The following is a 13,254-nucleotide window of genomic DNA, read 5'->3' as shown; positions in this document are numbered from 1 at the left end:
TCATCACAATTATTTTGAGTTTGAACAGGAATACTATTTGCAGATCTGAGGAACAGCTATAGGGACTAGCTTTGCCCCTAGCTACGCCAACCTTTTCATGGCATACTGGGAGGATCTCCACATCTGAGCGGAGAATCCCTTTTCATGTCATGTGGTCTATTATACATTGATGACGTCATCTGGCAAGGAGACAGACCTCATTCAAAAATTTCTCCTATATTGCAACAACTAAACCTTTGGTATACGATTCACATCTGTGACCGACCCGAATGAGCTTGTCTTTCTAGACCTTGAACTTTTTCATGACAAAGATTGTAAAATACATTCAAGGACTCCAAACCCACCTCCGGGAATTCCTATCTACACAAGAAAAGTTGCCACCACAAAAAATGGATTAACATCATACTATAGTCAGTTTTGCCTTTTAAAACACAACTGTAGCGCTATTGAAGACTACAAAGCTCAGAGTCAAGTCCTTTGCAAAAAGTTCCTGGAGTAAGGTCATCAAGAAGACATCAATTCAGCCTTTCAAAAATATCTCCAAAAATATTCAATTGAGTCTCATCTGAGGATAACATGATCGCAGAAAGTCACAAAGTAGACCCATCTTCTACTGAAAAGGTCCCATGTTCATCAATATAATAGCACTGGGCCATCAAAAAGACCCTTGATAAACATTGGGGGATCCTGTGCAATGATCCGAAACTGGTATAAGAGCTAATAATGTCAAAAACATCATAGCCCCCAGTAAATTGCGCAACAAAAAACCCCTTCTGGATTCCATTCCCAAAATGTTCTTACTTGTTGGAATGTATAAATGTCACAAAAGAAAATGCCTTACTTGTGCACATGTGACCCATGGACAAAAGACCTTTTCCGACCAAAAAGGCAATACTTTTGCCATTGATGAATTCCTACCATGTTCGAATAACTTTGTAGGCTACCTCATCACTTGCCCATGTAAAATGTGCTATGTACACACAAATGAAAGCAAGAAGTATGTCGTCCCAATGGTAAATCAGTATTACATTTCTTCATGCTTGCAATATGTTGATAGGCTCTACGCCATAATTCATTTTTAGACTTTCCAACATAAAAGCATTGGCACTGCAGCAAGTACACCACCCCGAGAGTTTTTTGCAGTTTGCATAATGTCTTGGGGTGAAAATGACTTTTGTTGGGAAGCAGTTTGCGATTGGCAATACGGACGCTCCCCACATTTGAAGGTTCCATACCTCTTGCATGGGTCCCTTTCCCCACCCTTAAAGTGGTTTAAACCCTCCCAAACAACTTTACTGTATTGAAATCCTCATAAACACTAATGATTGCTGCTTGTAGCTGTCTCCTTACCTGTTTAGTTTTGTTATCTGTCCCGTTTTGTTTAATGACGTCACAGGCACATGCGCTTCCCTTCCTTTAATTTACGGCACACTCTGTGTGCAGTTCATCTATTGACAGGGTGCCGTGAATTGCATTTCCTCTTCAAGCGGCATAGCTGTTAAATCGTGCAAAGTGTTTCCCAGCATCCTGGGACTCCCCATGTGACGTCACACAGGGAGTAAACCTTCTGTATCCTAGCGTGGTGATCAGCTGCAGCAAAACAGGCACGCATATACCCAGAATGGGTATTTACCCGTTAATAAGGCACAAAAACTATGCAGCAGGTCAGCTATGAGTGGCGGTGCTCGGTTACCGCAGTAATGTCAGATCGCGCATGCCCGAGATTATGTTGAAGGGAAACATGAAAGGGCGGAAATTATATTCTACATGGGCTGAGCAAACAATATTGAAGATTGTGCCGCCTAATCTTGATAGAAATTTTTTTTCAAAGTTAGAAAAAAATTAAGTAATCGGCTATTGGACCATGTAATGTTTGCTAAAGAGTGATTAAAAAGAAATCTATGAAAAGCAACATAGGGACTGCAGGGTTTACTTCCTCTTTAAATTCACTAGAGACAAGTTTGTCTCATAGTGAACTGGCTCTACGAAAGGTAAAAGCTGGGCATTCGGGCAACATTGGACCCACCATGGGGTCTAAAGCCAGAACGTGCCAATACTTGTGTGATATTTTTGAAGCGTTCGAGAAGCGAGTGATAATTCAAATTTGATTATCCTTGCCTCTCGAAGTTTTTGCTCCAAATAATAATTCCTGCCTTTGTTTTAGATGACGCTTTTTTGAAGGCCTTTTAAAGGCATTTTTTAGAGTATCCTCTTGCGAGGAGTCTGGACCTCAATTTGTCAGCTTCCCTTCTGAGTGTAACTTCATCCGAGCAGTTTCATCTGACCCGTAAGTATTGGCCAAACTGTATTGTTCAAACCAAATTCTTTGGGTGAAAACTACTGGCATGGAGAATGCCATTACCAGCAGGAATTATTTGGAGCAAAAACTTACATTTGTTAATCTTTTACGAATTACTGCCTGTGGTCCATTTAAAATCCCATTTTTGAGGAATCTTGTTTTACCATATGTATTCGGGATGGGCAGTTAAGTCATTCATATGAGGCAAACCCTCCTTTCAATGTTTTTTCCAGGTGCATCAAGGTTGGGAGGAAGGGCATCAATCAAAATGCTATCACTTTAGCGAATAATTTGACATCAGTGTTGAGAAGAGAAATGGGCCTGTAGTTGGCTGTGGATTTCGGATCCTTATCTGGTTTGGGGATAGTCGTGATAATCGAACGTAACATGTCCAGTGGGAAGGAGCCAGAGGAAGCAGCAATATTGAAGTGAGTGGGGAGAGGATGTTGGCAAATTTGTTGTAGTATTCATTAATGAAACCGTCTTCCCCAGGAGATTTATTGTGAGGGAGGGTTTTGATCACTTTAAGTGTTTCCCCTTTCAGTGAAGGACTGGGATAGCTGGTGAAGTTGGTTTGGGGTAATGGATGGAAGGTCAACTGAGGACAGGAATTCCTGGATAAGCGAGTCCGTTGGTTGGGAGGGTGGTGGGGTCATTGGCTAGGTTATAGAGGGATGAATAATTCTCGCTAAACGCATTTGCGATGTCCTGAGGATTGGTCAGTAAATGCTTAGAGGTAGGGTGAAGTAAGGATTCAATTTTACATTTGGTACTTTATGCTTTAACTTGGTGGGCAAGCTAGGCATTGGCTTTGTTTGAGGTTTGTTTCAAATTTGTAGAGCAGTAGGGTGCGGAGTTTCTGTCTCGGGTCTAGAAGCTCATTAGCAATGGTATGGGAAGGGGATTATTTTTGTTTGCTGTTTCTAATCAATTTGGGATAGCATCTCTTCAATTTGCTGCATCCGTTTTTTTTTTTTTTTTAAATTCTACTATGTAAGTTAATAAGGATCCCCCTCATATATGCTTTGTATATAGATCAAAGAACAGTTTGGTCGATATCTGTGTGATCGTTGAGTTCAAAGAACATGTGGTGTTCCGCAGCAATTTTTTAGTCTGCTAGGAGGGAGGCACTGAGTCTCCAGATGCGGGGTGGTCCTGTTCTTTCTCCCATGGTGATTGAGACAGGAGCGTGATCAGACCACGTAATGGTTGTGATCGCTGAGTCTGTAATATCTTGGAGTGTCTGCTTATCCACTAGGAAGAAGTCAGTGCGGGAAAAGGATATTTGGGAGGAGAAGAAGCAGTAGTCCCGCTCTGATTCGTGGTGGCATCTCCAGACGTTGAACAGGTCATTTGCTTGAAGAAAAGGGTTCAGTGTTGGGCATTGGTGGCGGGTTGTTGATTTTGGTGTCCATGTCATGGTCTCAGATTTTTATATTGAAGTCTCCTCCCTTGATAATTCTGCCCCCTTTTTTTTTTTTTTTTTTATTGGGGTCACTTTCTTGTGTAGGCATTTGCAGAAACTAAGTTTTTTGTATTGGGGCCATAGATATTGACTAGAGTGTAAGTGATTCAATTGATATCACAGATGGTAATTATCAACCCTGGGAATTTGCGATGGTATGGTGTAGTTTTGAATTGCAGGGAGTCTTGCACGGCTGTTAAGACTCCATTCTTTTTTGGATTGGAGGCTAGGAAGATCTGGTGGTAGTTTTTCAGCTTGAACTGGGGGGTTTTGGATATTGTGAAATGCGCTTCCTGTGGAAAAATGATATTGGCTTTTTGGTTATTGGCCTCTAAGTAGTGCAGATCTTTTCTGTGGGGTGTTCAGTCCTCTGGTATTCACGGACATAATTTTAAAAGCCATGGTAAGGTCTGTGTGTGTGTGTATCGCTGGTCGAGAGGATCCTATGTAAGTGTTATTTCGATACGGCAAGCCTAATCGAGGTACAGTTGGTATGGGGAAGGGGTTGAGGGTGAATAAAAGGGAGCTCAAAAATAAGAATCGGAAAGAAAATTCTTAAACTCAATGGGCAGTAACTACTGCAAAAACACCGGGGGGGAGATAGACTACCGGAAATGGGGTAGGTCTAAGCCAATAGTCCGGGCAGATAGGTACAAGTGAATGATACTGCAGGTACTCAGCAGCCAATGGTGTGAAGGAAACTGGGTGCTGTAAGCATCTTCAAGTATCCTGATAAGCACTACCGGTCTCCATTTGGTAGGCATTTTGGCCTCTAGGGTCTGTAGGTTCTGAGGTGTCTTCTGGTATAATCTGCCAGGTTCTCAATAGATGAGCATAAAAATCAAAGTATAGGGAGTGGCGCTGTGTTAAAATTAAGGGTGTGGCTTGTAAATTAAACAAGTGCTCAAGTGTATAATATAATTACTATTTAGAAGTGAAAATTTTTTGTTATGATACAAAACTCCCAAAAAAAAAAAAAAAAACACAACAATATATCCCTATTTTAGTGAAAAATCCTTATTTGGTGATAAGGAAAATTTGCTACTGTATGTGCAAAAAATAGCGCAAATATTAAATCAACACCATTATATAACATATATAAATCTTCTAATTAATAAATATAAAGTGACAAGTGGCAAAAGCTGTGATTATCAAACCATAGTGCATTGGTGTGCAAAAACCATTTACAATAATCAATCATTAATAATGTGTAAAAACCGCAACTATGTATCAAAGAAAATCCCATATACTATTTGATGCAAAATGTTCATAATAGTTATATAATGTGCCGTGCACCAAAACCCCGTAGAAATTGTGCAAAAAGTTCTTCTTTAATGGTAAAGGGCCATGCTGTAATTACTGGTAGTCACCCCCCAATGTGGTTGCACTCACCGGAGCACCCCACCCCTGCAGGGGTACAAGCGTGTGATGTTGATCCTGTCACTCCGGTTGTGTGGGTGCCAGTTTTCTTCCACGCGTCCCAATCATAAAGGCAGCTGCTTGCATACAAGGAGGTGGGGACTTCCTGTCCCTTGATGTAGTAAAGGTCCCCACTAGGTATCCACTTAAGTGTTAAAAAATAAAAAAGGGTTCCACATAGCGTGATTCAGTTTAAAATGCGTTCCTTTATTTGTATAAAACAGTCAAAGAAGACTGATATCACACTAGCGAATAAAACAGTAAATGTTCCCCGGTAAGAGAGAGCTCACAGGCTCATATGCTCTCCACACAATCCGGGGCCGCAGCGTCAGCGTGAACCGCCGCTTGCGTTCCCACCGGTCGGATATCCGGAACCACGATCCACGGAAATGACGTTGTGTGTGCCAAGATAGTCCCGCCTTGCGCATTTCGTCATACGGACGTCATCGGAGGCGCTGCCATCTTGGCACTCCCAACGTCCTTTATCGGGGGTGTAGTCATCACTGCGGCCAATCAGCTCCCGATTGTCGGACTCACACATCAGCGGTGTGAATTAGCAACTAGTTGCTAGGTAGATTAGGCCTACACAGAATAATGTAGCGATGGAAAATACCATAGGAGCATGGCCTAGCAGCTGATTGGCCGCAGCGATGACTACAGCCCCGATAAAGGACGTTGGGAGTGCCAAGATGGCAGTGCCTCCGATGACGTCCGTATGACGAAACGCGGGACTATCTTGGCACGCACAACGTCATTTCCGCGGATCGTGGTTCCGGATATCTGACCGGTGGAACGCAAGCAGCGGTTCACGCTGACGCTGCGGCCCCGGATTGTGTGGAGAGCATACGAGCCTGTGAGCTCTCTCTCTTACCGGGGAACATTTACTGTTTTATTCGCTAGTGTGATATCAGTCTTCTTTGACTGTTTTATACAAATAAAGGAACGCATTTTAAACTGAATCACACTATGTGGAACCCTTTTTTATTTTTTAACACTTAAGTGGATACCTTTTACTACATCAAGGGACAGGAAGTCCCCACCTCCTTGTATGCAAGCAGCTGCCTTTATGATTGGGACGCGTGGAAGAAAACTGGCACCCACACAACCGGAGTGACAGGATCAACATCACACGCTCGTACCCCTGCAGGGGTGGGGTGCTCCGGTGAGTGCAACCACATTGGGGGGTGACTACCAGTAATTACAGCATGGCCCTTTACCGTTAACCTCCCTGGCGGTATTCCCGAGTGTGGCTCGGGGTTAAAATTCAGGACCATTAGCGGTAACCCCGAGCCACACTCGGGATTGCATCGCAGGATCCTGGTGCCTCTTTACTTACCTTGTCCCCGGGATCCTGCGATGTCCCCCGCAGTGTCCGTGGGCTCCGTCCTCCTCCGAAGCCTCTCTGTGCCAGGCTCCGTTCCCTGCGAGCGTCGCGACGCACGGGGGCGGAGCCTGGCGGCAAATTCAAAAAAATGTAAAAAGCATAACACATACAGTACTGTAATCTTACAGATTACAGTACTGTATGAAATCATTTCACATCCCATTTGTCCCCAGTGCTCTGGCCCATGCCCTGCATGCAGTTTTATATTGCATATACTGTTCTTTCTGCCTGGAAACTGGAGATTGTCCATAGCAACCAGAAAGTGTCCCTTTACGTCAAAAATGGCTTTAGACCAGCTAGAAAACAGCGATAGTAATTTCGAACACTTGCAGAATTGAGCGATAGTGAATTGTGGGGAAATTTATTTTATTACTATTTATTTTTATTTTTTTTAATTATTATTTTTTTTTTATTATATTATAATTTATGTTTTTGTGTTTCAAACTTTATCATACCCGGGATATCTACTAGACTCTTGTTTGGACAGATTTAAGTGTGTTATTGTTAAGAATTACAGGCCTACAATATAAAACGCCAAATTTCCATGCAAAATAATTGTACCGCTTTCAGCACCTAAAATCAGAAAGAATCATACCGCCAGGGAGGTTAAAGAAGAACTTTTTGCACAATTTCTACGGGGTTTTGGTGCACGGCACATTATATTACTATTATGAACATTTTGCATCAAATAGTATATGGGATTTTCTTTGATACATAGTTGCGGTTTTTACACATTATTAATGATCGATTATTGTAAATGGTTTTTGCACACCAATGCACTATGGTTTGATAATCACAGCTTTTGGCACTTGTCACTTTATATTTATTAGAAGATTTATATATGTTATATAATGGTGTTGATTTAATATTTGCGCTATTTTTTGCACATACAGTAGCAAATTTTCCTTATCACCAAATAAGGATTTTTCACTAAAATAGGGATATATTGTTGTGTGTTTTTTTTTTTTTTTTTTTTTTTTTTTGGGAGTTTTGTATCATAACAAAATTTTTTCACTTCTAAATAGTAATTATATTATACACTTGAGCACTTGTTTAATTTACAAGCCACACCCTTAATTTTAACACAGCGCCACTCCCTATACTTTGATTTTTATTTTTTGGGGGATCACTTAGGTGTCCCTTCACACATAGGGGGGCTGCAGGTGTAAATCAGTGTAAATCAGTCTGTAAGCGCGGATCTGTTGATATATTTATCAATAGATGAGCCCCAGTCAAGAGGGCTTGCACTGCATGGGTCTTGTTCTGGAAGGTGATAAGCAGTTTGGTGGTGAAGCCCCATTTGAAGGTGATTTTGTGGTTCTGAAGTGCCTTGGTGATCGTAGCAAACTGACAACGGTTTTCAGTCGTTGCTTTGGAGAGGTTAGCATAGAGGGTGATGGTGGAGAAGGGGTCAGGAAGCCTAGCCGTACGTTTTTGCTGCATACATGATGCGTTCCTTCTCCGCAAAAAAAAGTGAATGCGAGCCAATATATCTCTGGGTGTGGATGCTGGTAGGTGAGAGGGTTTAGGGAGTCTGTGCGATCTGTCTATTTCCAGTTCCTGGTCAGACAGTTCAGGGATTGGTTTGTGCTTAAAGGTCTGTAGGAACTTTGTTTATAGTGGATTGCTGGACTGTTTCCGGTATATTCCGGAATTTAATATTGTTCCTGCGGGAACGGTCCTCTAGGTCGGCTGTTTTGAGTCAGATTTGTTGGCGTTCCTGTTCGTGGTTGGTGACTGCATCCACAATATCATTGTGGGCAGTGTACAGGTCTCCCACTCTGGATTCTATGGTGAGAATACGTTGATCCTGCTGTTGTACAGAGACAGATAAAGAGATGGCTGCAGCCATATCTGTGTAGAGGGTCTGTCTTCAGGAGAGGAGCATATTTTTCATTGTTGGCTCAGAGAGTGGCTGGTCTGAAGCAGGGAACGAGTCAAGTATAGATGTCAGCTGAGGGGGAGGGAGAGAGAAAAAGCTGTGCTGGGTTGTGTGTGTTCAGGCCCTTCTGTCCTGGGCTTTGATTTTACAGGGCTGGCTGTGGAGGGGGGGGGGGGGGGGGGAAAGAAAGAGTGGACTCACCCTGGCCATTTGTGGAGGAGGATGTCCCATTATGCTGATGAGGTTCTTGTCTGTGTGGAGGAGAACCGCGCTGAGTGTCCCTGAGCGCCGCTGGCGCCATCTTGGCCGTTTCTACCAGGAGAGGAGAAAATGCAGTAAGCTTTTGTGGAGATTTATACTCCTTTCGCCACTTAGACATGATGGGCGGGAGGTGCGTGGGTGTTTAGGAGTGCTGCTGGCCGGTTTTTGTCCTGTTTGCGGTAGCTGTGTGGCCGCTGGAACTGGATGATCTGCAGAGCTGAGGGTTCAGGAAGCCATTCACTTGCACCGGCAAGCCACGCCCCTGCACAGTCCATTTTTAAAATGCTAATTTTTAAGAAAAACAAAATGAAACTTTAATGACTTGCTCAGACACACTGCCCAATTTTTTTAGTAAAATATAAAAAATTATGTTAAGCTGAGTGAATATCTAATATGTCTTGCTTTAAAATTTCATACGCTCATGGATAGGAGCCAAACTATGGTGCCTAAAAATCTCCATAGGTGACACTTAAAAAGACTTTACAAGTTACCGGTTTTAGTGTTAGAGGTGGCACTAGAATTATTGGTCTCGCTTTGATGTTAGTGGCGGTACCTCCCATATGTATGGTGCAATCCAGTGGCAGCTGGTGCTCAATTTTTGGGGAGGCGCGAATGAACTTAAAGATTTTGAAAAATACTGAAACATCATATACAGCCACTGTGCCCACCTGCTGTCTGCCTGGCACTTACCCCCATCGTGGTGGTGGGTCAGGCAGCAGGTCGGGTGGCGAGCTGTGGGACGTGTAGCGTGGCGATGGATGCTGTGTCCTCCGTGCACGTCTTTTTCCTGTTCTGCGCGGCAGCCAATGGGATCGCCTCTACCTTTAGCCAATCAGGTGCCCGGTATTAGAGAGGCGGTTCTGTGTTAGCAAAGCAAATGAATAATTGCTTTGCTAACACACCTGGGTGCACTGCAAGCTCAATGGTTTGCGCTCGCAGTGCACCTTTTTTATATTAGAGCCAATGGCTCTAATCAGGTGCTTCAAAAACACCCCCCACCGCTGTAATTCAAGCGCACGGCGCCCAAAAAGGGGCTGGATGCCTGAATAGGGGGTGGCTACAGTGGCCGTGGCTAGATTCATACAACGCATGAATCTATCCGTAGTACACAGAGGGGGTGGCTGGAGAGGGGGGTGGCACCCGAGCACACACAGAAGGTTTTTTTTTTTTTTTTGTTTTTTTTTTTTTTTTTAACTTATATTTTTTTTTTTTGAAGGTAAAAACCCTTCAGCCGCTTTAAGCTGAAATACAGGCAAATAATGAAGTACACAGTTAAAATACATAGTGAACCTTTTTGCCACCAGAAGATTTCGGATTTTGTCCAGTTGTGGTCCATGCATCCCTGCACTGCAAGATTCTTCTGGATCGCCCTAAAACTATGCTGCGCGATCTCAAAAAAATAAATTTATTCTACTGTGCACTGCCAAAACATACATGTACAATATAACAATTGGGGACACTGCGCTGGCCAGTAAATTTAAAAGTATACGATGTATCAGTGTGGAAATGTTCAGCCCTGAAATCAGGAATGAAAATAAATTGTAACATTTTGCCACAGGGAGATGGTTCTGTAAATGAAAGCACACAAGAATGTTTTCAGTTTCATATGTGGGCATTTATTTACAGAACTATCTTCCTCTAGTACAGTGTTAGCATGTTTAAAAAAATAAAATAAAAAAATTGGTGTTTGAAAAACCGCTGTGCTAATACAGTGTGACATAAAAAAAAAAAAAAAAATTCAAAACCCACCATTTTATTCCCTAAGGTTTCTGCTAAAATATATAAATATTAAATAAGTGTGTGTGTGTGTGTGTGTGTGTGTGTGTGGCACACCCCTCATATTTTATCATCATCTTTTCATGTGACAACACTGAAAAAATGACACTTTGCTACAATGTAAAGTAGTGAGTGTACAGCTTGTATAACAGTGTAAATTTGCTGTCCCCTCAAAATAAAACACCTGTTAACCGCTGGCAACAAAGGTGAGTACACCCCTAAGTGAAGATGTCCAAATTGGGCCCAATTAGCCATCCCCCCCCCCCCCCCCCATGTCATGTGACTTGTTAGTGTTACACGGTCGCAGGTGTGTTTAAATTTGGTGTTATTGCTCTCAATCTCTCATACTGGTCACTGTGTGAGTTATTTTGAGGGGACAGCAAATGTACACTGTTATACAATCTGTACGCTCACTACTTTACATTGTAGCAAAGTGTCATTTCTTCAGTGTTGTCACATGAAGATATATCATTATTTACAAAAATGTGAGGGGTGTACTCACTTTTGTGTTAGAGTGTGTGTGTGTGTGTGTGTGTGTGTGTGTGTGTGTATATATCTGTCTTATTTTAGCTTAATTTACTTTTTGTAAAGGTGATCCCATGTTTTCAGTTGCATAAGAGATTTGGAGAGGTGGTGGTGGAGACTTCAGGGAGGCAGAGAAATGGCAATACTCTGATCTTTCCAGTAAATTGCTGTGAAGGGAGCATGTCGGCACAAGTCTGACCACAATGGGATGGAGGTGCTTTCATGCCTGGCCAGTTTGAAATTGAAAAACACTGGGAAAGGCAGGATCACCAGGTATTTCACACAAAGGAAGAAATACAAAGAGTATAGGATAGTGTATGTGTATAAGATATATTCGGATTTATCAGCATATAACACGCACCTTCATTTTAGGAGGGAAGTTTCAGGCAAAAAACTTAAATAAAGAACTTTGAAGCAAAATAAGGGTCAGTGCCCATATGCAGCCTCACCATTGCCATCAATGCAGCCTCAGCTCAGATTACTGCTGTCTCGGAGGGGACAGGAAGGGGGGTGGGATGAGCGCCATCAGATTACATACAGCGAGAATCTCCTGTTTAATCAGCGGCCTCTTTAATACAAAGTCCCGCTTCCTGGACCGGCTTCTATGATAGACAGAACACTGGTCCAATGCTGGCCCAGGAGACAGGACTATTACAGAGGCCGCTGAGTAAACAGGAGATTCTCGCTGTATGTAATCTGACGGCTCTCGTCCCGCCCCCTCCCCATTCCCTCCTAGGCAGCCCAAATTGCAGTATCGGCGTATAACACGCACACACTATTTGCACCAGATTTTCAGGGTGAAAAAGTGCGTGTTGTATGTATGTGTGTGTATATGTATATAATATAATATAATATAATATAATTATGATTGGGCAGCCAGAGAATTTTTTTTTTTTTGTCTAACAGTTGATGACCAGGTAAAGTGTCTGAAATGCTGTACAACAGTGCGTGAAGACAGACAGCAGTAGTTTACCTTTGGGATGACCCCTAATACAAACTGGAGTGTCAGACTCTGAGAAAGTAAAACCAAATAAGAGGGGTAAATATTAATCTTTTATAAGTAAGGCTGTCCAAGGCCAGCCTATTACTATTTAGAGGATCCATACTTTGTCTCCTAAAAACACAGATCTGTTTCATATTCAGTAGAGATTGTGTTAATATTGTGTTCTATTTTAGGATGCATTTGGAAGCAGTATTGAGGTCCTCTGCTCGCCATCCCAAGCCTGCTGGACTCGTTCTTCAGTATGGCACTGCAGGATTCCGAACCAAAGCAGAGCATCTGGACCATGTTATGTACCGTATGGGCTTATTGGCAGTCCTTAGGTCCAAGAAGACTAAGTCTGTCATTGGAGTTATGGTGACCGCCTCACACAATCCTGAGGTTCGTTCTTGGTGAACATTTCTTATTTGTTATTTATATAATACAATCCTAATCTATCAATATTCCTGCCTAGGAAGACAATGGTGTAAAACTAGTGGATCCTATGGGAGAAATGCTAGCTCAAGAATGGGAGGTGTATGCCACTAACCTGGCTAATGCTGAGGCGCATGGATTGCAGATGGTCCTGACAAATATAATCAAGCAAGAGTCCATAAATATGCAGCAAGAAGCCTTCATAGCTATTGGAAGAGATACACGGTATGCCAGATTGATTATTAGGCTGTTCTCTTGAGCCATCATAAGTGGATTATAGAGGGAATAAATGTTTCTTAACATATAGAAGTGTGTTGTGCTAAAACTTGATGCTAAATATTCATAAATGCGACACCGTCAGAACATCAATCATGGGACCACCTATACAACAATTAAAAATGCTGTAGCACTGAATATTCATATATGCAGGGCTGTCTTTAATGTGGATTGGGCCCCCTTCCAATGCAATTTTGCTCTTCACCCCAACATCTCAGTACCCCTTATCAGATCTCAGCGCCCCATTACATTGCAGCAATTTTCACATCACAGTATATACTAGTGCATTATGACCTGAACCTGCAGTGTTTTAATTTAGTAAATTACTTTACTACCGCTTTAGGCCTGGTTCACATGTATGCGAGTTGGCGGCCCACATTTGCACAGGCACAGCAGCCCATTTCATGCCTGCGTTAGTCACAGAAAAAAGGTGCATGCAGCATTTTAACCCCTTCAATGCTGGGTACTTTTACCCCCTTTCTGCCCAGGCCAATTTTCAGCTTTCAGCGCTGTCACATTTTGAATGATTGTGCGGTCACCTAACACTGTACCC

The 13,254-nt window shown here is 42.5% G+C and overlaps 1 protein-coding gene across 5 annotated transcripts in view; it reads left to right on the top strand.

Moving 5' to 3' along the window:
* Positions 1-13,254, top strand: part of PGM3 (phosphoglucomutase 3) — a 70,992-nt gene that overhangs the window by 12,634 nt on the left and 45,104 nt on the right. For 2 of the 5 annotated variants that reach the window (XM_073626873.1, XM_073626868.1), the window contains exons 2-4: positions 2,533-2,727; positions 12,188-12,392; positions 12,466-12,650. In XM_073626873.1, the coding sequence (XP_073482974.1) occupies positions 2,687-2,727; positions 12,188-12,392; positions 12,466-12,650 (431 nt within the window). In that variant the 5' untranslated portion in view covers positions 2,533-2,686. Of the gene's footprint in view, positions 1-2,532; positions 2,728-11,917; positions 12,051-12,187; positions 12,393-12,465; positions 12,651-13,254 lie in introns of all 5 variants that reach the window. The other 3 variants (XM_073626869.1, XM_073626872.1, XM_073626870.1) reach the window with 3 other exon arrangements.

The sequence above is a fragment of the Aquarana catesbeiana genome, linkage group LG04 (genome assembly GCF_042186555.1).
Source record: "Aquarana catesbeiana isolate 2022-GZ linkage group LG04, ASM4218655v1, whole genome shotgun sequence".
Classification (NCBI taxonomy): Eukaryota; Metazoa; Chordata; class Amphibia; order Anura; family Ranidae; genus Aquarana; species Aquarana catesbeiana.
This window is presented reverse-complemented; position numbering and strand designations above follow the sequence as displayed.